This window comes from Giraffa tippelskirchi, chromosome 5 (genome assembly GCF_054371585.1).
Source record: "Giraffa tippelskirchi isolate mGirTip1 chromosome 5, T2T-mGirTip1v1.2.pri, whole genome shotgun sequence".
In the NCBI taxonomy this organism is placed as follows: Eukaryota; Metazoa; Chordata; class Mammalia; order Artiodactyla; family Giraffidae; genus Giraffa; species Giraffa tippelskirchi.
The window spans coordinates 175,456,292-175,483,946 of NC_137279.1; the positions used below are offsets into that span (position 1 = coordinate 175,456,292).

General features: G+C 43.3%; 1 protein-coding gene across 3 annotated transcripts in view; it reads left to right on the top strand.

Moving 5' to 3' along the window:
* The window catches only part of EIF2B3 (eukaryotic translation initiation factor 2B subunit gamma), a 115,089-nt gene extending 88,475 nt beyond the window's left edge, over positions 1–26,614 (top strand). For all 3 annotated transcript variants that reach the window (XM_081488701.1, XM_081488702.1, XM_081488699.1), the window contains exons 7-12: positions 2,028–2,155; positions 3,297–3,487; positions 5,565–5,642; positions 6,177–6,325; positions 19,546–19,649; positions 26,450–26,614. In XM_081488701.1, the coding sequence (XP_081344827.1) occupies positions 2,028–2,155; positions 3,297–3,487; positions 5,565–5,642; positions 6,177–6,325; positions 19,546–19,649; positions 26,450–26,502 (703 nt within the window). In that variant the 3' untranslated portion in view covers positions 26,503–26,614. The remainder of the gene's footprint in view (positions 1–2,027; positions 2,156–3,296; positions 3,488–5,564; positions 5,643–6,176; positions 6,326–19,545; positions 19,650–26,449) is intronic.
* Positions 26,615–27,655: the final 1,041 nt, after the last annotated feature.

A 27,655-nucleotide genomic window follows, 5' to 3' on the forward strand; every position in this document is an offset into this window, starting at 1 on the left:
TCCTTCTTCCCCATTACATATTACTGGTCGTTTAAGCCAGATATCCTGGTTCAGCACCCATGGGGAAGCACCATGCCTCCTGGGACCCAAAGGGGCCAAATGAAGAGTTCCAAACCTCTTAGCCAGGGTGGCTTATTGCTTGTATCTGAGTGATACAAAATAGTATAGGAAATTTCTTGCCTTCTGAAAGTTTTTCTACATATTGATCTTTGGTCTGATTTTCTTTCTGTAAGTGCTGTCCTAGACTGATCTAATTTCATGAAAGTAAATTGAAGTTAATTTTGTTGTGGATATTCTCTGGTAGCCTTGGTAAATGAGTACAACTGTTATAATATGAGGGAGCCCACTCTTAAGTAGAAGAGAGGCTGAAATCTATGTGGGAAATACTGAATGGATTAGGATGGATTAGTCATTAAAATGGATTTTAAATTTGTAGAGTCCGGAATCAAGCCAAGAGAGTAGTAGAATCTGTAAGAGTAGAATCTAGGAGAAAATAAAAGACAAGAAACATAAAGAATGGCTTAAATTATAAAATTTGATAATTTACAAAAAGATTAGAAGAATCACCCATAATTCTTCTACTGTAAGAGAGTATAGAGTAGAAATTGTATAAGTGGTTTTTGAATAGTGTTATTCAACCTGTTAGTATCAAAAAAGAATTTTAATTTTAATTTATTTATTCGCTGCACTGGGTCTTTGTTGCTGCACACAGGCTCTCTCTAGTTGTGGCAAGTAGGGGCTACTGTCTAGTTGCAGTACGTGGGCTTCTCATTGCAGTAGCTTCCCTTGTTGTGGAGCACAGGCCCTAGAGCATGCTGGCTTCGGTAGCTGTGGCACATGGGCTCAGTAGTTGTGGCGCACAGGCTTAGTTGCTCTGTGGCATGTGGAATCCTCCTGGACCAGGGATCGAACTTGTGTCCCCTATATTGGCAGGCGGATTCTTAACCACTGGACCACCAGGGAAGACCTAGTATCAGATAAAATTTTAATACATTACTATAACAGAGCAAAAGAGGAGAAAATATGATAAGCTCCATGGATGCAAAAAGAGAAAATTCAATACCCGTACATTGATGCAAGCTTTTAGCAAAGTTAGGAATAAGAGAGATCTTCCTTAACTGGATAAAGGTTATCTACAAAACCAATAACGTGCGAAGTATTAGCTATAAAGTACAAAGCCCAATGTCTATACATAGAGGACAATCAATAAATGGTGGCTTTGGTGATGGAGGATAAAACCTATAACAATCATCAGTCTAAATGATAAAAAAGAAAAATTCCCTTTAAAATCAAGAATAAGTAAGGATGAACTGCTGTTAGTGCTTCTTTTCAGCATTAGTGTATTGAAAGTCTTAGCCAATACGGTAAGATAATGAAAAATACGAATTAGGAAGAAGGAAAATTGTTGTTTACGTAGTTGGTATGATTTTGAGAATCTACAAATAAATTATTAAGATTGTTTATCAAGGCAATCGGCCCCAAGATTGAAATATAGTAAAATGAGATTCTGTTAACCAATAAGAAGAAAATAATAGTTGAAAAGACACCATCTGTAATACTAACCCCCCCAAAACTAAGATACTCTGATTAATCTAATGGAAAATACAAGGCCTTTGTAGAAAAAAATTTAATATTTAAAAAATTTTTTTTCAAAAGGCCAGAGCATTCTGTCTTCTCATGAGTTATTATCAGTTAATAGTCAAGACACCATGTTAAGACATATGCACACACATACAAACATTCAGGCACACACTTTGTAAACAGGAATTGTAAGAGACTGTTTTCTGCATAGATCAGGGGAAGGGCATCTCAGATTCAGCACACTGCTTGCCCATCTGCAGCCTGAACTGAGAGAACTTAGATCCTCTGCTTCTCCAAAACTACCAAGCCCTTGCCATTTCTGATCTCTGTCGATCCCAAGGTGGCATGACAGGAAGGAATTTGGCTTTTCCTTGGATGCACAGTTTTTTATTCTAATTGAATCCAGACCATCAGATTTCTGATATTTGGCTACTCTTTCTTCCTAGGTCAATCACTTCCATCCGGAGTGAACTGATTCCATACCTAGTAAGAAAACAGTTCTCCTCAGCTTCATCACAACAAGGACAAGAAGAAAAAGAGGAGGATCTAAAGAAAAAGGAGCTGAAATCCTTAGGTCAGTGCTTGAGTTGGTGCAGTAAGGTATGGGTAGTGACACTTGTGGAAAGAGTGGCTGGACAACTTAGCCCAGCCCAAGATACCTATCTCAAGGCATCACGTTCTCATCCAGCCAACAGGCAGGCTAGTTTAGCTGACACCACTCCCTGAGCTCTGGGCAGGCTTACTCAAGCAGATTCTTGTCCCTGTGCTCTTCAGGGACAGGCTAACCATGCCTTGGGTCTGTTCTCTGGTTAACAGGCCTGGTTTGGCTATGTTCGTCTCTAGACCTTTTTGACTTTGCACTCTGCCCACCATTTCTCAGTTCTCCTGTTCTCTAGGCTCTGGGAAGCCCCACTCCTGACTAAACTCAGCCTCTCCTATCAAGGGAAGAAAGGTGAAGGGCTGTATAATGACAGTCCAACCAGAGCCAACAGACTTTCTCCTTTCAAGGATGTAGGGATGAGGTCAGTCTTTGCTCTTATATCCTTGCCTAGTCCCTGGCCCAGTCCTGAACTCATAGTAGATATTCCCAAAAATGTATTTATCAAAGGAGTAAATCGAGACAGTATAGCATGATGATTAAGATATCAGGGCTTAGCATCTCAGACCTGGGTTTGAAATCTGACTCTACCTTTTATTAGCTCTGTGACCTAAGGCAGATTTTTCAGTCTTTTGAGCCCCAGTTTTCTTTATCATAAAATAAAAGATTTCAAATGACTGTTGTAGGAGTTGAAAAATTGGGGCCCAGGTCCTGTGCTGTTTCTCTCACAGCACAACTACCAGATGTGCTAATAGAGGCTAGCAGCACAAAGCCAATAGGGCTAGGCACTAACGCCTGGACAGACACTTGTGTTTCTCCATGGTGTACAAGAGTCTTTTATCTTCCCCAGTAGAGCTTGATCGTCAGTCAAACTTGCTTATAGGACCTCTTTTTAAAACATTTTTGTGTCATAATATTTCAAATGTACATGAAAGTATGTTGCCTCTTTTAATCTTTGACTTAGTCTTTCAGGTTTTAGTGGGATTTCCCCAGGGTCCATGCTGCATGGTTGAGTTGCAGGGGAAGAGATTTGAGCTGTACCCTCTTTCAAAACTTGACTGAGTCTATATCCTTTCTGTTATCTCTCTCACATACTTGTTTGTTTTTGGTTTCGAAGATATCTACAGTTTTATAAAAGAAGCCAATACACTGACCCTTGCTCCCTATGATGCCTGCTGGAATGCTTGTCGAGGAGACAGCTGGGAAGGTTTGTCCAGATCACAGGTGCGCTGCTATGTCCACATCATGAAAGAGGGGCTCTGCTCTCGAGTGAGCACCCTAGGACTCTACATGGAAGCCAACAGACAGGTGAGAGGATGAGTTCAGAAGAGAAATCATGGGGATTCGTCTCCCAGGAACAGACCAGAGCCTTTTGTCTTATTTCTTCATTGCTACTGCTGCTGCTAAGTTGCTTCAGTCGTGTCCGACTCTGTGCGACCCCATAGACGGCAGCCCACCAGGCTCCGCCATCCCTGGGATTCTCCAGGCAAGAATACTGGAGTGGGTTGCCATTTCCTTCTCCAGTGCATGAACAGGAAAAGTGAAAGTGAAGTCGCTCAGTCATGTCTGACTCTTAGCGACCCCATGGACTGTGGCCTACCAGGCTCCTCCGTCCATGGGATTTTCCAAGCAAGAGTACTGGGGTGGGGTGCCATTGCCTTCTGGTGCACAGTAACTTGTACAGAATCCCTCATTCCTAAGGTTGAGCAAGACCTGGTGTGTCAGGAGACACCATAGGGGTACCTGAGTACAGCAAAAGGGGAAGTGAGGGGCATGGTGCAGAGGCAGAGCCTCTATGGCTCCAAAGAAAGGCCAAGATCTCCAAGAAGGCTTAACTTCTGGCCTCTGGGTTCAACAGATTTCTCCTGTTCTGCTCAGCATGGGGATAGCCACAGCACTTCATAAACAAGCAGATAAATACTGTGTAACCATTACTGTGATGAGGTAAACAGGCACACAGGGGAGGCTTTCCTTAGAAGGTGAAGGAACAGAGTATAGAGTACCCAGATGGCAAAGCATCAGGGAAGGAATGCCTATGTGAGAGAAGTCTGGAGAACAGCATTAGAGCGTGCAGTCTTGCTAACCCATCCTTTTAACCCTGAGGTTTGTAAGGTGTGGAGAATGAGTAGCTTCTATTGAAGAGGAAGCAGTGCCCTTAAGGCCCACCAGGTTTTATTTAAGGTGAGGGTGAAGAAGGGGAACAATGAGGAGGCCGCTTGTGTGCAAGAGCTCTTTATTGTGTAGCAGAGACAGGAGGAGGGGAAAACGAATTGAATCCCTGAAGAAAACCTTACTCAAGAATCTTGAGGACCCATACCATGTGGTAGTAACAGTCCCAGACCCAGACCTCAAGCTAGCCTCAAACTGGATTGGTTATAGTCAAGGGAATCCAAGCTACAGGGTTTATGAGAAGTCCCAACTAGTCCCATGTTTACCCAGGGCAGTCCTGGGTAAAGTTGCCCCTGTGTAGCATTAGAGGTATATAGAAGGCTTCCTTAATTTGACTTTTAGTTCTCCTTATTCAGTTCTATGACTAGTCTGACTAGTCTGACTGTCTGGCTGGTCTGAAAGCAAGTTCATGGATAGCCTGAGGCCAGAGAAGTATCCTCTGGCATGTCAGCAGGGGCTGTGCATCAGACAGGCATGAATGGCATTGGCTGAAGTATAATAGAGTAGATCCCAGGGATAGGGACAGAGGGATTAGCCTTCACATCACCGGTATAGCCAGTCTGGCCAGGCCTCCCTCAGTTAGAGTGTCTACCACACACAGTCCTCTGACCAGCATTCTGTCCACACTGGAGAATCACAGATATACTATCTCTGCCTTAATGGGTCCAGAGCTAAAACACTCCACACCCATAATGTTTTCAGTTTTCTCATATTGGAAAGAGAATAGTGTGAATGTCCCCTTCGACATTTTATTTTGGTTGGTAAAGAACATGGATGCCTCCTTAGGGTGTGTCCTGATTGTGGAGTTGGCTAACATTACTCCCATCTTCACCTCCTGCATGGTCACTGTGGTTCAGGAGGCGAACAAGAACCTAGGATGACTGTGGTCAGGCCTCAGGGTTCCCCTTGCTCTCTTTAGACCTCCTCTCCCAAATGCTGCCTGGCTATCTCGAAGGCTTGTCTCACAGCCTCCCGGTTGAGGGACGTAGCAGTACTTCAGGGAGGAGACTCTCAGCTAGGAAACTGAGGATGAGACTGTATAGAAGCTGTTGCATAAACAATCCTTGTCTTAGGGGAAATCCATCAGCCCGCCTCATCCAGACAGGAAGCAGTGGCTAAAAATTCCCCACATCTCTTAACTGAACACGGGGTTCTGCTTAACATGCTTTCAGGTGTTTTCCGGTTGTACTTTACTGACCAAACCTCTTTCCTCAAGGTGTCCAAATTGCTACCTGTTATCTGTCCAGAAGAATCACTAATTCACTCATCAGCCCAGATTGTCAGCAAACACATGGTAAGTGCTGGCTTGAGCAGGGCAGGTATGGGACATTGTCTGGGTACACTGAGGCTTGTCCTTGAGAAACTGGTTTGGGGGTGTCAAGCCCTGAACATCATTGGCCCCAGGGAAGTCCCAAACTGGGTTCTGGTTATAAAATCTTATCTTCCAGTCCAGGCTCTCAAGCAGACTGCCTGGACAGGTGCTGAGCCCAGCCACACAAACCCTATAAGGAAGGTTCGTTACAGCCTTTGGACTCAGACACAGGATCTTTCCATCTGTGTCTGCCTCTTCTTACCCTGACTTGAGCACTGCCTTCAGGAGAGCACCTCGGTATACACAAGTGCATGAGTGTGTAAGTCTGAGTTGGTCTCAGAGATATTAGGTGACCTTGTGGCCCTGAGAAATACTGGTGATGATCCCTCTTGCTGAAGTGTCTCTAGGAAAAGATCTCACTAGACCCCAGCTCAAGGGATCTGGAGGGTTGGTTTGCAGTTGGTTGAGATGAAGGGACAAGGTATTATATTGTGTATTTTTATCTGCCTTTTACAGGTTGGAGCTGACAGCCTCATTGGGCCAGATACACAAGTTGGAGAGAAGTCATCCATTAAGCACTCGGTCATTGGTTCATCCTGTGTCATAAGAGATAGAGTGACTGTCACCAATTGCCTTCTCATGAACTCAGTCACCGTGGAGGAAGGGTATGTCTTCCCTTGTACCCGCCTGAGGCAAGGCCCCTGGTGTCTCTGGGAGGCTTTGGAGGCCACCCTAGCCTAGGGAGGTGATCAGCTTGGGGAGGGGAAGAAAGAGGAAAGGAAGAAATAGTTCCTAGGCCTTGGTTTCGATGCCATAATAACATAGTCTCGGAAAGCATTTCTAGCAGTCTTCTCGTGACAATTGGAGTCCTGAGAGGAGCTGCCTTCTCTTGCTTCGATATCCTGCTTGATGGGATGACCACACTAGTGAGCCCGTGGCAGGGCTGGAATGACACTGCACCGATGTCTAAGAGTCACCTGCCCCCATCTCAGTGTCCCACAGAAAGCGGAGGCCTACAAGGAGTGGACATATAAGACACATTCCATTTTCAAAGGAGAGCTTCTCTGTTACTAGTTATAGAGAATCTTTTCCCATTTTAAGATGCTTTGGAATGCCCTAAAATCTTGGTTTATGAACAACCTGAACTTGGAATAAGACTTAAATGATGCTTAATAAAATTCTTCCTCTGTATGGACCTCAGGGTTTTTTCCTTGTATAAAATGCAAAGTTAGTGGTGGAAGAGAGGAAGGATATTACCAATGGTTTTCAGACTTTTTAGAAAGGAAACTTTTTCTTAAGATAATCTTAACAGAAACTCATTATTTAAAACTGGTAAAGGCATTGTTGTTTGGAATACAGTGGGGAAGGGGCACTTATCCTTCCTATGGAATGTGAAAACTGATCTATAAAACAAATGTTAAAAACTACTCTGCAACCCTGTGGGTTGTAGCCTGCTAGGCTTCTCTGTCCATGGGATTTTCCAAGTAAGAATACTGGAGTGGGTTGCCATTTCCTTCTCCAGGGGATCTTCCTGACCCAGGGATCGAACTCTGGCCTCCTGCATTGCAGGCAGATTCTTTACCATCTGAGCTACCAGGGAAGCCCCAAATCTTGACCACACCCCCAAGATATGTGGGATCTTAGTTTCCCGACCAGGGATCAAACCCTCACTCCCTGCATTGGAAGGCAGAGTCTTAACCACTGGACTGCCCTGGAGTTGTGGCTAAAACCACTAGGTGAGAGAATTCCCTGGCCGTCCAGTGGTTAGGACTCTGGATTTTCACTACCAGGGCCGGGGTTCAGTCTCTGGTCATGGAACTAAGATCCTGCAAGCCGCTCAGCTCAGCCAAAAAAAAAGCCAGTAGGCTAGGTCAGCCTGAGATTGATTCTAGCTCTGACGTCTGTTGATTTCTCTGTCCAGGAACTGATAGGAGGGAAGGATAGGGGAAGACTGCGTGCATGTGCTAAGTTGCTTCAGTCATGTCCAACTCTTTACGACCCTATGAACTGTAGCCCACCGGGCTCCTCTGTCCATGGGATTCTCCAGGCAGGAATACTGGAATGGGTTGCCATGCCCTTCTCCAACGGAAACATTATAAAGGCCAGTAAAAGCTGAACTACCTCTCACAACTGTCTTTGGGATTTTAAACGAAACATTTTAGGGAGAGGTACTACATAGGGATAGAGCTAAAGAGCCTTTACTCTTTAGAAAGAGTGGCTGATGATAATTTTGTAAAGTAATTAGCCTCCAATTAAAATTAATTAATTAAAAAAAAAAGAGTGGCTGATGGAAGACAATAGCGACAGGGTGAAAACGGAAAGTACTATAATATGTCTTCCCCCAAGCCTACATCCTGATGATTCCCAGAATCCTGGTGAAGAGGCCTAAAGTCTTCTGTCGGGAGTTTGGAAGAATCTTTTCTGGAGAATCTGACCAGCCCAAGAAGAAAAACCTGAATTTATTTACATGAGAGATTTCTAACAGCCCAGTCAAATCACTCTATAGTTAAAATTATGGATGACAAATTCCATTCATGTGCTGTTTTAAAATCCTTTCCTAAATATGAAGAGATAATCAAAGATTACCAGAGATCTAAAGAAAGCCTCTATCATGAAAGAGAGAGACCAAATCAAATAGAAAAAAGCAACTTAAAAAGAGACAGAGACTCATCAGAGAGAGAAAGATGCTTTCAGACAACCTGTCATTTCAAAGAACAAAAAAGAAACTCTTAAGAAATTTAAAATATGGTAACAAAGAGGGAAGACTTCAGTAAAAAAAATTGGAAGATAAATTTGAAATTTCCCAAAAAGTAGAAGAAAAAGATAAAAAGATGGAGCATATAAAAGAAATGATAGAAAGTAAGAGAGAAAGTCCAGGATGTCTAACATCTGAATAGGAATTCCATAAAAAGAGAGTTGATAAATCATAGGAGGAAATTATTTAAGAAATAATGTAAGAAAATGTCCTAAAACTGAAAAATATGAATCTACAGAATGAAAGGGCCTACTAAGGGGCCAGCCCAATGGTAAAGATAAGCCCACATCATTGTAAAACTTCAGAACATCAGATACAAAGCATGCTACCAACTTACAAAGAGAAATAATAGGTCATAAACAACTAATCAGCAACCAGAATGGTTTTAGACTTATTACCAGTAGCAACAATGAAAACGCAAAGATAATAGAACAATGCCTTCAAAAATCTGAAGGGAAATTAATTTCAACCTAGAATTCTATACTCAAGCTGAGTGTTAGTCAAGTGTGACAGTAGAAGAGACATTTTCAGACATGAAAAGGTATGTCCCACCAAAATGAAAAGTAAACCAAAAGGAGACTGATGAGAAACAAAAGAACCCCACTCAGAAAAAGGCAAAAAGAACTGTGGGATATGGGGACTTCCCTGGTGGTTCAGTGGTTAAGAATCCACCGTCCAATGCAGGGGACATGGATTCGGTCCCTGGTTGAGAAACTAAGATCCCATATGCCTCGGGGCAACTAAGACCCAACACAGCCAAAAAATAAATATTGAAAAGAATCCATGGGATGATAGCAAAGGCAGATCCAAGGATGACTGCTATACATGAAGCATAAAGGGAACAATTAGTCCAGAGTGGAATCCAGCAAACACTTATTCAGGAAGATGAAACTGATAAATACATATAAACATCTTGAAAAATTTAGACAATTGGCTAAAAGTTAGGTTTGAATTAAAATAAAACAGATATTAACTCTGTTTTTTAAAAAAAAGTTGTATAAGAAAGGAAAAGGCATCAGAGTTTCCTATGGTGGCTCAGTTTGCCCCGATGGCTCAGTGGTAAAGAAATCTGCCTACCAACGCAGGAGACACAGGTTCGATCCCTGATCCAGGAAGATACCATATGCCGCAAAACAACTAAGCCCATGGGCCACAACTATTGAGTCTATGCTCTAGAGCCTGGGAGCTGCAACTACTGAAGCCTGTATGCCTAGAGCCTGTGCTCTGCAACAAGAGAAGCCACCACAGTCAGAAGCCTGTGCACCGCAACTAGAGAGAAGCACAAGCAACAGTGAAGACCCAGCACAGCCAAAACTAAATAAAGTTGTTAAAATAATTTTTAAAAAATAAATAAACACTGATCATTAGCCAAAATTATGCTATAACTACATTGAAAGGATGAAAGGTAGGAAGGGAGAAAGGAAGTAGTGGCAGGAAGAAAAGAGAGCTAAACCTTCATCTTCCATTATGCAAAGTCTATTGACAATGCTTAAAACTGAAAAATTAAGTAGTGATTGTTGTTGTTTGGCCCCTAAGTTGTGTATGACTCTTTTGCGACCCCATGGGCTATATATCCTACCAGACTCCTCTGTCCATGGAATTCTCCAGGCAAGAATACTGGAGTGGGTTGCCATTTCCTTCTCCAAGATATTTTCCCAACCCAAGTACTGAACTCGGGTCTCATGTGTTATCAGGCAGGTTCTTTACCACTGAGCTATAGGGAAGCCCTCAGTTTGTGAGTAGAGGTTAGGAAAAGAGGTCAGACCAAGAGACCTCTTCCTGAATCATGTATTCTCTGACTTACTTTCCTGTCTCCATTTTTCTTTTTCTGCCAAATCCACGCTTCCAGCATTGTTTTTATGGATTAGAGCATGAACTTTGGGATCAGACTGCCAGATTGAATACTGGGTCTATCACTTATTAGTCACTTAGGGGATTGGTTTTACCTCTTTGAGCCAAATTTTCTCACAGTAAAATAGGATAAAAACCCAATTGCCTCAGAGGTTTATTAGGAATACTAAATGAATTAGTAGACATAAAGCAGTGAAAACAGCTCTTGTCACAAAGAATGTTAGCTGCTATCACCATCATCTTCTTCATCATTACTTTATCTCATTTCACAGAGGTGGCATGTTCCCTGTGTTGTTATCTGAAAGAATATCTGATCATATCCCCGTCCTATTCAAAAACTTTTAAAGAATCCATTCCATTATCTTTAGAATAAAGTTTCGATCCTTTGGAAGAATTTGAGAAGGATCAGTATAAGTACCTCTTTGTGCATTTGGTAAAATTCTGCAGTGAAACCGTCTGGTCCTGGACTTTTGTCTGTTGGGAGTTTTTTTTATTGCAAGTTCTATTTCATTTCTAGTGATTGGTCTGTTCAAGTTATCTATTGCTTCTTGATTCAGTTTTAGAATAAAGTTTCAACTTCAAGGTTTCTCATGTTTTTCATGATCTAGCTCCAACACTGGGTTCTGGAATGTTAGAATGAAATGGGGTCTTAGAAATCATCCAGCTCAATTTCTGCATTTTTACAAGGAATAAATGGTGGTGGCAATCCAGACTTTTTTCTTATTGTACTTGTGCTACTCCATGTCCCATTCCAGATTCCTGCATAAGACTGAAGATGTCACCATTCTCTTGAAAACCAGAACTACACTTGTATTTGTCCATTTGATCACTTAGTTCTAGAGTAGCTCATGAGGCTTTGTAACTTCTACTCTCTGTCTCATCTTACCTCAGACCTTCCAAGGAAGAGAGTGCTATAACTTACTTGTTTGCTTTAATTGGTAACCTCTCCCTCTTTCCCTGTGGATGGGCAGATAAAGGAGCAGCTGTTTAAAGCCCACTGTTAGTGTCCTGAATTAATGTAAATAAACTTGATCGAAAAAGCAAGAGAGTTCCAGAAAAACATCTATTTCTGGTTTATTGACTATGCCAAAGCTTTTGACTCAAGTGTGGACCACAATAAACTGTGGAAAATTCTGAAAGAGATGGGAATACCTGACCTGTCTCTTGAGAAACCTGTATGCAGGTCAGGAAGCAACAGTTAAAACTGGACATGGAACAACAGACTGGTTCCAAATAGGAAAAGGAGTACGTCAAGGCTGTATATTGTCACCCTGCTTATTTAACTTCTATGCAGAGTACATCATGAGAAACGCTGGGCTGGAAGAAGTACAAGCTGGAATCAGGATTGCCAGGAGAAATATCAATAACCTCAGATATGCAGATGACACCACCCTTATGGCAGAAAGTGAAGAGGAACTAAAGAGCCTCTTGATGAAAGTGAAAGAAGAGAGTGAAAAAGTTGGCTTAAAGCTCAACATTCAGAAAATTAAGATCATGGCATCTGGTCCCATCACTTCATGGGAAATAGATGTGGAAACAGTGTCAGACTTTATTTTTTTGGGCTCCAAAATCACTGCAGATGGTGATTGCAGCCATGAAATTAAAAGACACTTGCTCCTTGGAAGGAAAGTTATGACCAACTTAGATAGCATATTAAAAAGCAGAGACATTACTTTGCCAACAAAGGTCCATCTAGTCAAGGCTATGTTTTTTCCAGTGGTCATGTATGGATATGAGAGTTGGACTGTGAAGAAAGCTGAGCACTGAAAACTTGATGCTTTTGAACTGTGGTGTTGGAGAAGACTCTTGAGAGTCCCTTGGACTGCAAGGAGATCCAACCAGTCCATCCTAAAGGAGATCAGTCCTGGTTGTTCATTGGAAAGACTGATGTTGAAGCTGAAACTCCAATACTTTGGCCACCTCATGTGAAGAGTTGACTCATTGGAAAAGACCCTGATGCTGGGAAGGATTGGGGATAGGAGGAGAATGGGACGACAAAGGATGAGATGGCTGGATGGCATCACCGACTCAATGGACATGAGTTTGGGTAAACTCTAGGAGTTGGTGATGGACAGGGAGGCCTGGCATGCTGCGATTCATGCGGTCGCAAAGAGTCAGACACTACTGAACAACTGAACTGAACTGAAATGAAACTTGGTAAGGAAACTAAGGCTTCCAAGGAACTCCAGTTTTTTATATGAGAGATTGATAGAAAGACCTAGCATAATATCCCAGAGTCATATTGGGCGGAGGTATAATCTTGGTTAGCCTAGTAAGGCATCTAGCCGGGGAAACAGTAAAGGTGTAAATGGTGGCTGCTGCTGTTTTTACAACTATTGTAAAAAAAAAAGAAAAAGAAAGTTAAGTGAAGCTCTAGGTAGCCCACCTGGGGCTAATGACTTGGAAGGCCGTTAGAGACTACCCAACCCTGCAGATTAGCTCTTGGTGATATGATCAGACATCTTGCATCCTATATGATCTTTTTTCCCATTATTTTCAGGTCATTTAGTTTTAATTACTTACAGTAAATTTAGGGAAGGTGATTAAATTGTAGTCATGTGAGACTTGATTACCCTGATGCTATTACATCTGGACTAAATGGCAGAGTAGGAGCATGAATTTGTCTAGAAGGGAGTTTCTCATATTCTTGGTCTGCTTGTCTCTGCCAGCAGTGGTTTGAACAGTGGCTTGAACACCTGCCCGAGGTCCTCAGGGCTTGAAGGATGCTAATAGGACCACCTTGGGAAAGGTGTAGGCAAGACTATGCAGAGAAGGCTTCTGCTTGTCTTTCTCATTTTCTGCCACTTCCAATTTATATGACAGCTGATGCTCAGCAATCCAAAGTATAGTGAAAACTTAATTGTCAATCCCATGCTCTGTGTCTTTGGTCTTCTGGTCTTGATTAACACCTGCATTTCCTCGTGGTCCAAGGTGAATGACCCAAGCAGCAGTCTAGCGTAACACCTGCACATGCAAGCAGGCTGGGGAACCAGGATTTTACCTGGATTTTCCATACTTTCTACAGGCAGCAAGTGCACCCCTCCAAACCAAACATGATATTACTGTTTCTCATTGTTACCCTGAGTGTCCTCTGTACCGACGTTAACCCACTTTCCTGCCCACTGAGCCCCTTACCTTTCCACTCTCCTTAGTCCTGACATTGACTCTGCCTGAATTGCCTCTTTCTAGAGATCTTTACCTGTAGAAATCGTACCCATATTTCAAGGTCTAATATGTATTCCAACTGCTTCATGCAGTTTTCTTGAATTTTCCTAGCCAGAAATTATCTCCCCCACCTCTGTGTTCCTGGTGTAACCATGACTTATGCTTGTGTGATATTCAATGCATCTTTCTTTTTTCCTCAACTGGACTATAATTTCTACAGAAATACTTCTCATATGTCTTTGTATCCCTTAATTCACAGTACTGTACTTTTCATGTACTAGATACCTTGTAAGTATTTACTAAATGAAAAATAGAGATCCCTGATTTAAGCCCTCCTACTGTAATTGACTAATTTCTGTCGAGAGAGCCCTGTTTACTTCTAGAAAAGTCTTGGAGTAAGTGCTTTACTCCTTGAAACTCACTAAGCTGAAAACAAGACTAGAGAAGGAAGCTTCATCTGTAATAAAACAGGTAACTGCCATGTACCTAATCACAGACTAGAGAATATCTGCCAGACACAATGAAATTTAGGTCAAATCCAAAAAGAACACCAAGATTGGACCAGCATAAGGAACAGTGACATGGGCAGTCCAAAGGAGAAATGGTAAACACCACATATACAAAATCTCAGGGCACAGAGAAGGAAAACCAGGCTGGCCTCATACTTTTCTATGACATTTAAGGCCAGAAGACAGTGAAACAACATTTAGAAAATTTGGAAGGAAAACAGTTATGACTTAAGAATCCTATAGATAGTGAAGTTAGGATTAAAGTATAAAATCATCAAAAATACTCCAAGGCTTAGGAGATGTGGTGCCCGTGAACCCTCTAGAAAACTCTGCTTGAAGACATAATAAAGCCAAGTAAGTAATGAAAAAAATGCTGACAAATGGATAGGTTTGTGTAAGTCTGTGGCAGTGAGAGTTGCAAAAAGATCATAATCATTAAAAGAATTCTGTCCACGTTTCTTCAATAACACTTTTATAAAAAAAAAAAAGCAAATTACAAAACTTTGACAAGATCCCCTGGACTTAAGGGGCTCCTTAGGACTTTTGATTCATTCTCTATTTGAACCATTTGCACTAAACCCATCTTCTGAGAATACTCCAGCTTATTTCTTTTAAGATTGTTGCATCTTGGGAACTCCTTGGCAGTCCAATGGTTAGGACTCCATGCTTTCACTGTTGTGGGCCAGATTCAATGCCTGGTTGGGGAGCAAAGATCCTGCAAGTCATGTGGTATGGCCAAAAAGATAATAATAATATATATGTATTTTTTAAATTGTTACCTCTTTACTTTGATTCCCTCCCAAACCCTTCTTTTTCTTTTTCTTTGCCGCTGCTTAGGGAATATAATTCAATTTCTTAGGAGGGAGACATTTTTACCACTAAACCTTTGTGTAATGAAGGGAGACATAGAACTAAGAGGAAGAAATGTTCAGCCTACTCACTGGAGACAGTACATTTCACATATTTATTTTTTGGCTGCCCTGGGTCTTCAACGCTGGGCATGGACTTTCTCTAGTAGTAGAGAGTGGGGGCTACTCTTCGTTGCAGTGTGCAGGCTTCTCATTGTGGTGAATTCTCTTGTTGTGGAGCACAGGATCTAGGTGCACAGGCTCAGTAGTTGTGGTGCACAGGCTTAGTTGCCTCTTGGCATGTGGGATCTTCCTGGACCAGGAATCAAACCCATGTCCCCTGCATTGGCAGGCAGATTCTTAACCACTGGACCACCAGGGAAGTCCCTGAGACAGTACATACTAACCTACAGGACCCAAGAGCAAGAGTGGCTAGAGACAGGAAGACAGTGAGATATTTCTTCAAGTATTATATCTCATTACATGAATTAACCTGGGTAAATGTCACAGATATGATGTTGAAGGGGAAATAAGGAAGTTGCACTGGGATACATAGACGTAGAGAATGATAGCATTTATATAAAATTTTTACAATTTGCCAAAGAATACAATATATCATTTACTATTATATGAAGTAAAAATGCTTAAGAACAATAGATACCAGAGTCAAACAGTAATTACCTATGGGAGGAGAAGGAGGGAAATGTGAGCAAAGAAAATTGCTGTATTTTTGTATTATTTTTTGTTGGGTTCTTTATATTCTCTGTATTTTTCTCTGCTGTGCTGAGTGCTAAGTTGCTTCAGTCATATCCAACTCTTTGTGACTCTGTGGACTGTAGCCTGCCGGGCTCCTCTGTCCATGGGATTCTCCAGGCAAGAACACTGGAGTGGTTTGCCATGCCCTCCTCCAGGGGATCTTCCTGACCCAGGGATCGAACCTGCATCTCTTACATCTCCTGCATTGGCAGGCAGGTTCTTTACCTCTAGCACCACCTGGGACTTATCTATGCCTGAAATAGTTCATTAAAAATAATACATGGTTCTTCTTCCAGAAGAAGACACCTGGCCCAGAGCCCCTTGGGCCCAGGCTAGGAGCCTCTGGCATCTGGAGAGATATGGGCAACTCAGCCATAATCTTTGGACTGAAGCAGTGGATGGGCCTAAAGTGGACCTTTAGTCATATGCCTAAAAAGCTATGTGTATTTCCAGTTCCATACTCTTTTCTCCCCCAAGGTTATGAATAAATTTATCAAGCCTGCCAGCTAATCCCCAGAGAAGAACCTGTCTGTCCTCACAGTTACTGAAAAGTTTCATGGCTCTTTGCCAAACACTGCCAGTCAGCAGCTGAGGCAAAAGCCCGTGGCACAGTGAAGGGTCACTTCCCACTGTGTAGGCTTGGGCACATGGCTTAATCTCTGTGAGCCCCAGTTTTTTGTGTAAAAATTTGAATAAGTACCACCATTCCTGCAGGTTTGCTAAAAGGATTAAGTTACATAATGAATATAAAGTGCTTTGTGTAGTGACTGAGCTGTATTAGACATTACATTTATGTAAGTTCCCTTCTCTTCTGAGATAAACTGAAAAAGGTCCTAACTAAAACCAGAAGAAGAATGAGAATTTGGAGGCATCCCTGATTGCAGGTGAGGGCTTCTTCCTCATGTCATGTGCCATGGTGTGGCATGATGTGCCTGGCTAAGCAGTAATCTTACTATAGGCTTCTGTGTTTTTCTCATGGCCTCCTGTCCACTGAAGCTTTAGGGTTTTCAGGGTAATTTCCCAAGGCTTGCAGCTTTGCTTAAAATTTGACAGCATCGAGAAGTGAGGGCTTCCCAGCTGGCACCAGTAGTAAAGAATCCACCTGCCAATGCAGGAGATGCAAGAGATGTGGGTTTAATCCCTGGGTTGGGAAGATCCTCTGGAATAGGAAATGGCAACCCACTCCAGTATTCTTGCCTGGAAAATTTCATGGACAGAGAAGCCTGGAGGGCTACAGTCCACAGGGTCACAAGAGTCAGACATGACTTAGAAACTGTGCACACACACAAGGAGAAGTGAAGATCAAAAGTCCATTAATCTTAGCCATCTCCAAGCAGATTCCTAGAGAACACAGCCAGACATCAGCACAGCAGAGTTCTTAGTACCCAGCTGAGAGCTTAAAGTAGGATGTAGAAGCTGTAGTTCTGGTACTGCAGCCAAGTCTTTTCATGAGCTATATATATAGGAAGTCACCTCTCCTCCTACTTTAAGCACAAGGCAGTCTTTACTGTGGACTGCCAACGTGGACGGGGCTTGTGAGATATGGTAGTGTCTGTCCTTCCCCTCCAACCTGAGCAAACACACATACTTCCAGTAAAATCCTTAACCTTGGAGTTCTTTCTCAACAGGGGGAAAGCTAAATTGGCTTAAAATTTTTCCAGAGAACCTCAGCCTTACTAATGAAGGTGACTTGTGACTGCAACAATGATCATGGGAAACAATTGAAGAAACAAGTGGTAGAAAACAGTTTCACACTCACTGAGGCCTTTTTTCAAGTGTTCATCTCAAAGCCTTCCACAGATCCACTGACCAGGAGCTTCAGAAGAGCCCCCAGCTTCCATCAATCAACCCACTTTTTCCTGATCACATCTGCAGACTCATTAGTGGTGGTTTATTTGTCTTAGAGGGAGTCACACACAAACTAGATGAAACGAGCAACAAAGCAATATGGGTGGTTCCTGAAGACCTCAGTCAGGCCTATAAAACATAAGGAGAATCCAGGCTCTCCATTGCTGTAGAAATCTGACCTCAGTCATTCCAGACTCTTCCTTTCAGAGATGGTTCCCACTTGTGTCTCAGATTCCAAAATAGTCATTTAGTACTCTCTGATTATGGCTGCTTGAGTTCCTGTTGGCTCTTTCTCGTTTACTGACTATGTTTACCTCTTGCCTAACTCCAGAGCATACTATATACTCTTAAGCTACTGAGCAGGAAGCATCTTCTTACTCCCATTTTGAAAAAAGAAGTGAGACTTTTCAGTGACAAACTAGCAGCCAGTTGCAAACCTACTACTATATCTCAGAAGCCTCTGTGTGTGAAGCTTTCTGTATACTTCCTTACTACTCTTTTGGGGTGAATTTTCACCGAGGATCAGGAATCACCCTAACTGCTGACTGGACTGCTTTCTCTCAGGGAGGGCAAATTGAAAAGTTCTGGAATGTCCCTTAATGCCCACTCACTGAGTATATCCTGAGTTTGAGCCAAAAAAACTAGTACTGGGACTTCCTGGTGGACCAGTGGTTGAGACTCCATGCTTCTATTGCAGGGGGCATGGGTTTGATCCCTGGTTGAGAACTAAGATCCCACATGCCTCTCTGTGCAGCCAAAAAAAAAAAAAACCAACTAATATTTTCTCTACCCATCTCTAGCCCACACCACAGAATGCTATGGCTTTGACCTTTGCTGCTTTCTGACAAGCTTTAACCTTCTAGAAGAATAAAGAAGGCTCTGGAATGCCATAAAGTGCTGGAATTTCTTTTTTGCATTTTTCTAAGATTTTGGCACTTGGCAAGAATCTCTTTTTTTATGGCCTGTGGATGATAGTTTCAGTCCTTGGAATGGCCTCTTTTCCATCCCCCATGCCTCTTGGATTGCTTGAGGATTTTTCCTTAGTTGATGTTTTATTTTGTTTAAATGGATACTCAGACCCTTCCTACTCACCTCCTTCTCCCCTCCAGCTGCCCACTTCTGACTCTTTAGGGACTGAATATTCCCTTATTAGGATAGATCTCATTCCACAGAGCCATCTTGGCTCAGAAAAACAACTAGGCAGTCCCAGGCTTCCTCTAGTCTTCACCCCTTAATTTCTTTGTATGGCCATACATGTATGGATTCTGGAGTCAGGCAGACTTAGTTTTGAAATTGCTACTTGGCAGTTCTGTGGTTTTAGGTAAATGGTTTAACTTCTCTTAATCTGTTATCTCATCTGCAAAATTTGGTTATTTTATCAGAGGTAAAAATGATACTCCTAGAATCATCTCAGTAAGTCACTTCTGTAATGTATGTAGACTGCTTAGCACAGTGCCTGGCCTGAAGTAGGTATGCAATAAATGCTAGTGAAGATTTTCAAAAGGACTTTTCCCCCACCCACCCAGCCTCAGAAGCCAAGAGGATGCTTTTTAAACACATTCAAATGCTAAGAGCCAGTGGTGCTACTCTTGAGAGTGTGGCTTTAGGGTCTAGAGTAGTCTCTTACGTAGCATGGAGTTGGCTTTATAAATGTCCTGTTTTTCTAAATAATTATGGTTTTGATTAACCAGGGTCTGTGGTAAGAGCTGTGGGGCATCCATTATTTCTATAGCTTATCTCCTAGGAAGATTCATTGGATCTGAGCCTCCACTAAATTTTTTTATATATTCCCAGATGAGAGGCAGAAGCAATGGATCAGCCCAGGGGTCAGGGCCAGCTTCCACCGCCAGACCAAAGGAAGAGCAATCGGGTGGAATTTAGACCTCCAGGTCTGGGGTGCCTAAAGAACTGAAGTCATACAGTTTGCTCTTTTCAGGCTTTGGGTGGCTATCATTATGAGCATAAATAGACTCTGGACTTCTCTAAAGCCCAGTCCTCTCTTGAGGCATTCTGTCTTCTAGCATAAGCATGTAACCATTAACTAGACTGGCCAGCTATTCCTAGCATATAGAGGAGCCAGAACCCCCAACCCATAAGGATGAGGATGGTGATGAGAGACATGGACACTCGCTAATTTGGCTACTGTGTTACAGAAGCAACATCCAGAGCAGCGTCATCTGCAACAATGCTGTAATCGAGAAGGGAGCAGACATCAAGAACTGCCTAATTGGAAGCGGCCAGAGGATTGAAGCCAAAGGTAAACCAGAATCCAAATTACAATCACAGATGCCAGTGTTTTCATATCACACTAACACAGATAACACTCTGTGCTGATGAGAACTGGGGAACAAGTATATGCATACCCCACATGTGAGAACATAAGTTGATAAAAGCCATCTTAGGAGGGCGATTGACATCACTGTCAAATTTTTAAATTCTGACCTCACAGTTCCATCTTTGGAAATTTATCTTGTTAGATAAGTCTTCATATATATTTATGCAGCCTTACTACCAAAAAATTTAAAACATACCAGAAATAGCTAATGACCCAGATTGGCACCAATACTTTACAGTGGCTGTCAGCCATAAAAGAAAAGGGCCAATGATCAACAGAGGCTCTGGAACTATCTCTGGCAGCCTCTTGCAGTCCTTGGGTACTTCATCTGACCTGGTAGTTAAGGGAGAGGAGTCCCATGGATTCTTGGCCTGGAAGAAGGTTAGTAGCTTCTTGAAAGCCATTCTCTTAGTGCCATCCTCAACTGCTTAGAGATGCTTTAGTGTTAGCTCACTCTGCTCTGTAGCTGTAGAAAGTCTGTGTAATGCTTGAAAGACATACAAACATCAGGGTTTTCCTGCTGGGCTGGGCAAATTTAAATGGTCCATAATTTGACTGAGGATTTTTAACCAAAAAGTAGCCAAAGCTCAAGATCAGTAAAGATGGCACATTCCTTTTCAGATTATTCCTTAAACTTAAACTAGGGTGGGGTAGGAGAGTTGCTGAAAGAACTAAATCCACCAGTTCTGAGTTGGTGGAAGCCACCTTTTCCTTCTCCCAGTAAGTAAAAGCCTTCTTCCATTTTTCCTCCTTCCCTTTTTTTTTTAAAGTCATATACCTCTCCTGTGAGCTTTAGACCCAAATAGACCTGGGTTCAGATCTCAGCTGTGCAAATCACTGGATGGGCACCAGGTTAAGTTTTTAATTTCTAGGCCTCAGAGGTTTGAAACTAGAAAAACTGAGACAATAATAACTTATTTTGGAGGATCGTTGTGAGAACTAAATACAGTTAAGTGTTGTGAGGATTACACACGACTTCTGGCGCATACCACAGGGCTTATAGCTCCACATATGCCCCATGCTCTTGTGCCTCTCCGTGCTTTCGCACATGCCCTCTCTCTGTCTGAAATTCTCAATGATTCTGCCCAAGTGTTTTCTCTATAGAACCTTCCTGACTCTTTCCATGACTCCTCACAGTCAAACTGAGCATTCCTTCTTCCTCCACACCTTTATCAATGGCTTAATTAAAGTATATACACAAATGGCAATTATCTATGACTCTCTCTTCCCTACTAGACCAAGAACCTCAGACCAAGGTATTCAGTATGTGTCCCTAGGTCTCAGAACAGGTCCTAGTTTATCGTAGATGTGGAAAGTGTAGAGATGAGCAAATGAATTTTGGATCCCTTGGTAAAGGGAATTTGGTGGCATTTTAGGGCAGAGAGTTAGGGTTCCAAAAAAGACATTTGTGAGACAGTTGCAATTATCATGAGATCTCTTCTGACTTTTTTTCTAAACTTATGCTGATGAAAGAACCAAATGCAACACTGATAAATGAACTGAGGAGATGCTGCCTTGGCCTGAAACCACCCTTCAGCTTTATTTCTTCACTTGAGACTAGACATAACTCTTCTTCTCGCTGCCTTTCTTCTCACATTTCAAATACTTTCTTCCTCTACATGTGAGAATTGTCATTTCTAAAAGGCCTTTTCTGGGTGATATTAGTTTACCAATAAAGTTCTTTATTGTAAGCAATATAAACTAACTCTGGGTGATTTAAACTGATAAAGAATTCATTGAAAAGATACTAGGTAGCTCACAGCTCCACGATGGCTGCAGAATCAAACTTAGAAAATGGGTCACAGCCAAGATTTACCCTCCAGACCATTCTGGTGAGGACACTGCTGCCATCCTCACTGAACACTGAATACCACACGCTTGCTCTGCTGCTCCAGCCGCCCAGCAGCCCCAAAGTGGAATCTCTCTGGTTCCTGCATTTTTGCGTCACTAGTTCCCAGCTCATGGTTTCTGGTGGCTGTGATAACAGGTCAAACCTAGGTTATCTATCCATGCCCTTGCTGCAGGGAAGGCTGGCATTTTTAGTTCAGTCTGTGGGAGACAAACTCCACCTGGTGTCTCACCAGAGAGCCTTTGAGCTGGAGTGTTGGTCAGCAGTCGCTTCCCAGCTGTTGGTACCTTCTGCCAGATCCCGTGCAAGCTGAAGGTATGAGCCTAGATGAGAGGGCTGGGACACCAGCTTGAACCCCAGCACAGGGGGAACGGATGGCACTGCCTTCCGGGAGGGGGGGGGCACTGGCTTGTGGCTATCGTGTACAGCTTTAAATGGTCTCTCGTGCACTGTCTTATTGGGTTCTCATGAAAGCCCTCTGAGGTAGGGATTCTTTATTGACTCATTTGGCAAAGTGGAAACTGAGACTTTGAAAGTTGAAATTTACCAACAGTACACAGCTAGCACATGACACAACTGGGTCTTCAGCCTGAACTATTGACAGCCTCCAAAAAGACCAGAGGAAGAAGCCACTCCTGGCTTGCCTAGCAAAGTTTAACCAGTGATACTCTTTTTCTCCCTTTAGTTCATCTTTCTCCGATGGGTAGGAAAAATATATTTGGCCTCCATATCCTGGCTCTTTCCTCAGGAACCTCAGGTCTTAGCTCTTTCTCCTGCTCAACATACCAGTTCACCCATACCTACCCTCGGCTTGAAGAGAAATTTGGTTTTTGATCATCTAGGCCCTATTGATTGTTTCTTTAAAATAGAATTCAGAAACTCAGCCTATTCTCTGACTTTGTGGAAGGCCTTGGAAGGAATCCTTCAAAAGCAGGACAGGATAATCCCATCTGCTCCCTGACTCCTCATTACATTTCTCTGTCCTTCTTTGTTCTCTTCTATTTGGGTTTGTGGCCCAGGACTACCTCCTTCTTGCCTCTTTGCTTTGTAAATTAGCTCTTGCTCAGAAAAAAAGTAGAAATACCCGAGTGCTTTCTTGTTTTAGTCCCTCCTAGAGCCAGGAGATGCTTCCTTTTGTTGTTTTTACAGGCATATTTGAATGTGTGAACTCCATTTGCCACTGCCCTACAGGGTCGTACCCCCCGCTTTCTTACATGCTGGAAGCTGGAACCTCACAGTTTCTCCTCTTTCCTCTCCCCACTTCCAACAAAGTCATAGTGCTCCTTTCTTTTCCTTTGCAAGGACCCCTCTTAGTTTTGTGTGCAGAATACATGAATGAATAATGAATGCCAGACAGTGAGGGTTTGAGGCACGTCATCTCCCATCAAGAAGCACAGGGCTGGGCTTCCCACACCCCTAAGATGTCACAGGCTGCAGTGTCTCCTGGGCTTTCTGGTTCTAACTAACACTATGTGCCCTCTCGTTAAGGGTTCTGAAGGAAAGGGAGCCAGGGAAGTCTTTAAACTGGAGATCCCCAACATTTCTTGCTCTGTCCTCTATGGTAGAGGGATCACTGCGTCCAGCACAGTAGTCAGTGCCTTCCTGCCACAGGTATTCCTGGCCGGTCAGCCTGTTCCCACTATCACTTTTCTTTGACGCTGAGCTGTATTAAGAAAGCAAATTCCCAGCCATCAGTGTCGCAATCTAGACCTGTTACTATGGATGACCTAGACAAACATCAACTTAGGTCCTCACTAGCAAAGAGGTCAGGAGATAGCAAGGTCCCCAGTCAGTCTTTCTCCCATGGAGGGATTTCAGGAAAAAACATTCATCCTCAGAAGTAATACTGTCCCCTCTCCAAATCCCAATCATTTGCATGCCACAGAGTCACCACATTCATACCAAAAATGGGACTCTACACCAAAAACAGGACTCTCATAACCCAGTGTAGGCCCCACTGCCCTTTTCTAGCATTACTGGGAGAACAAGGCATTTTCTAGCAATTCTGGCCTTTCTCACCCCACCCAGCATGCTCAGTTAATGAGATTATCTCTGGCAAAAATCCTGGCAGCCGAGTTTGACCTCCTGCTCAAGCCAGCTGAAAAGCTACAGCCAACAAAGTCAAAACCTGGGAGACTAATTGGACATTTCATCTGAGTCTCTTATTACTTTCAGAGAGAGAACTTGGATCTCTTCCCTGGGAGCACAGTGATCAGTCCTTTGGCCGTGCAAGTAGACCTGATGGGTACATAGGTCAAGTCCTGGCTAGCAGGAATCCTCCCCAGCCTCCCAACAGTGCAGCTTCTCATATGTGACTTGTCATTCCCCTCTGTCTCATTGATTTTTCCTCAGCTTACTTTCATCCCTTGTGCTCTTCTCTTTAGGATCTTTGCTGACCTGATTCCAGCCCAGAACTTTTCCAATGTGTTTATTGGAGCCTGCTTCCAACCCTGGCCAAGCAGAACTAGCACTGCTTGTTTTTCCCCTTCAGGTTTCCTCCACCTTACTGAAAGTCTCCATAAAAATACATCTTCCCCCAAAATGCCAGATACGATATTTCTCCCCTGAATCCCAGTGAGCAAGCCAGAGAAGGTGCAGGTATTTATTTGGAGCCTAGCAGAGCAGAATAAGATGTTGTTTGCCTCAGCCTGACACCTCATTCACCCCTCTGGTCTGGAGCGCTAAGGACCAAGAAGGGTGTTAATAAAACTGGGACTGTCTTCAGAACATTCCAGTGTCCTGGAAACTAGGAGGAGACTGGGTGAAGGGAAAGCAGATGTCAGAATCTAGATATGAGATGATATGGCTAACTCATGGCCACAGAGGGGATAAGGGCCAAGAGGAACTTTTGGAGGTTCCTGGGAAGCTAGCCCAAGATGCGTTTCCTTTGTTCTTTTCTGATCAGTCTTACCTCAAAGTCGAGCCTGACTGACAGTCACACTCCAAGCCCAGCCCCAGCCCTTGGGAATGTAGAAGCCTGAGCACTGTCTGGGCCTCCCTCCCATTCTTCTCACTGAAGGAAGCAGATGGCTTCCTAGGGCAGGACCACACAGGCCAAACCCAGGTGCACTCTGTAACTTCCGTTTAATTCTTACCAAGGCTCCTTACATCAGTTATCTTACTGAATCCCCACTACTTTGTGACATGGAATAATGTGATCAAAGTCCAATTAGAATTCAAAGCTCTGTGGCTCAGAGCTCTCCTATTCTGCATTGTCCCCTTTTCTTCTCACGTGAGATTGCCTCTGTCAAATATAATGCTATATCAGAAACTTTGTGAAAGGCCTAGACCTAGGTGTCTCTTCCTACTGGAGAACATTAGAGAAATAGGCCCAAAGATGCTCTCGATCCCTAGCACCTTTGCTGTGATGCACCAGTGTGTCAATTGTGTTCTTTGACAAGGGGATTGAAGGCCTTCCCTACATGCTCCTTTTCCTTCTTCTGTACCCTCACATAACCACCAAGAACACACACACTTTCTTCAACAATTACCACCTCCTATATTCTAGGCTCTGGGAGACTAGGGGTGTAAAGATGAGTAAGACTTGCCTTTTACTGTCCAGCTGCTCAGTCTATTATAGAGACACAGATAAGTAAAGAACTAAGTACAGTAAAGTTTCACAGGTATGATGTCAGGGTTCATTAAGGACAGCAAAGAGAAATCATTCAGTTCTTGGCACAAGGATCAGGCATACCATCTCAAAGGAAGGAATTTAGGCTAAATTTTTAAATTGCTGGCTATATACCAAATATACAAAAGGGAAGAACTTCTCAAACTAAGGGGAAGCATGCAAGCAAAAAACTCTCTTGTGTTGGGAACTGCAAATCATTTGGAAAATCTAGAATACAGTATGTAAAGGAGATGTAGCAAGAAACAAAGCTAGAAAGGTGGGTAGACCAGAAGACATTTCTCAAATCTCAAAGTCTCCAGGGCTTCAGTCAGAAACCCCATTTCTGCTGGCAGAGCAGAAGTAGGCTCCAGGCTGTGGGCAGTATGAACAGTCCAAAACATCTCATATTATCAAACTTGGTCCCATTATCAACGATTTTCATTTTGCTGCACCAAACCCTTCTGAGGCTGAAGTAGAGCTGCAGGAAAGTAAAGAGTTTCTGCCTTACCTATCAGGGTCACACTTAAGGTCCAAAGTATGGCAATAAAGATTTTGGACCTTTAGAGGTCAAGCTCACCCAGAAAGAATCCATTGTCAGCCAGGTGGTCAGCCTTTTCTGAGTCAGTAGAAGGCTGAACACTCCCCTCTCTCCTACATCTGCCCCATGCCTCCAGGGAAGAAGGCATGCCACTGGTTTCCCCTGCCCCTTCCAGACCACTGGTTCACTGCCTCCTTTCTATAGCTTCTACTCCTTGAAAGTTAACCTTCTTCTTACCTTTCACTGCATCATTGGTCAGCTCCCAGGGCAGTCTCCTAAATATATCAAGAGTTCATAGTCTTCCCCTTTCCTCCCTCTCTTTTTCCAAACATCTTGGACAACTTCAACGTATTCATCAGTGAACCATCCAGCCCCTCAGCTTCTCCATTCCCTGACCTTCTCTACTTTACCAACCTTCACTTCCTTGCAACTTTAGCTCTCCACTTACATAGTCACACCCTGTCCTTTAAGACTCAATTCTGGTTCCCCTTCAACGGGAAGTCTCCTGAAAGCCAGGTGTATAGAGTCAGTCCCCACCTCCTGGGTGGGAAGATGCTGTCTCTCACAAAGTCCTTTTGGCAAGTTGTTATTCCCAAGAGCTTCTAAAGAGCAGAGCCACATAGGAGAGGAATAAATGTTTATGAACACAGAATTAGAAGTAAGCAGATTTGAAATGACATCATTTGCTTCCAGTTCTCAAACAACCTTTTCTTTTTCTTTTATAGCCAAACGAATGAACGAGGTGATCGTGGGGAATGACCAGCTCATGGAGATCTGAGTTCTGAGCAAGTCAGACTCCTTCCTTTTGGCCCCCAGAACTACAGATGTTGGCTGGCCCACCTGTTTGACTCTGTATTTATTTCCCAATAAAAGAAGGGCTCCCAAAGGCATTCTGGAGACTTATGGTGTAGTCGGGCTCAAAGGATGCAGTGTATGTTCCTGTTGGAAAAATTGTCGAGAGCCAGCATGTGGGACAAGATAGGACACTTGGCCTGGTTCCTGTACACCAAGGTTATCAGGCAGGGACAGCAGCTGTCCAGTCGTGAAGCTCCCAGGAGGGCTACTTTCCAACTGGCTGGCCCAGCCTAGTCCTTAAAAGCATCTCCCACCTGAAAGGACATGAGGGTACATCAGTCCCCAACCCTAATCAGGCTTTCTAGACCCATAGGCCTAATTGCTGCCACTGCCACCTCTGCATGTGATGCACCTCCTGCAGCTGCCAGTGTGGGCAGCCTGGCCCCTGAATCTCAGCCCAGGACTTACTACGCTGCTCCCATACCTACCCACACAGGTTCCTGGCCCCTGCCACCATGCCACCCCAGCCTCACCCTCCCACCCCTGCCATTTACTTCCCCTCCTCCCAGTGTCTGGTCAGTTTCTCCAGCCCAACTGTTATGCCCTGGAGCCCCTAAAAGCAAGCAGGAAGCAGCCCCTACCTAGTCAACAATGCTATCCCCACAGGTTTTAGTGGAGGCAAGAACAATAAAAGAAAGCTGTGGCCTGAGAGAAGCCAGACCCCTTCTCACCTCTTCTTAGTGAGGTCTGCCCAACTGGGTAAGGAAGAGCCAGGAACCCACATCATCATTTGAAATTCCTACTGATTCTTCTCCAGCTGCACTCCTTTATATCCTAATTATACAGACTCTGCTGCATCAGGTAATTGAGAAAGGAGACTTCAATTCTTAAGGCTTTTCTGGAACCCCATCCACCTTGCCTTCACCACCCCCACTCCCAGATACTCCTATTCTGCTCCTGCCTCTCCCTACACCGCTTTTAACCACCTGCAGGTGTTTGGTGGAAGATGAAAGTGGTTCCTGGGGTGAGATTTCACCTCCTGGAATTATCAAAGTAAAGATTTCTCTTGATGTGTTCACTGTGGGTGGCAGTAATTATAAAGAATGATTTGAAATACTTGTTTCTACATTGCTTCA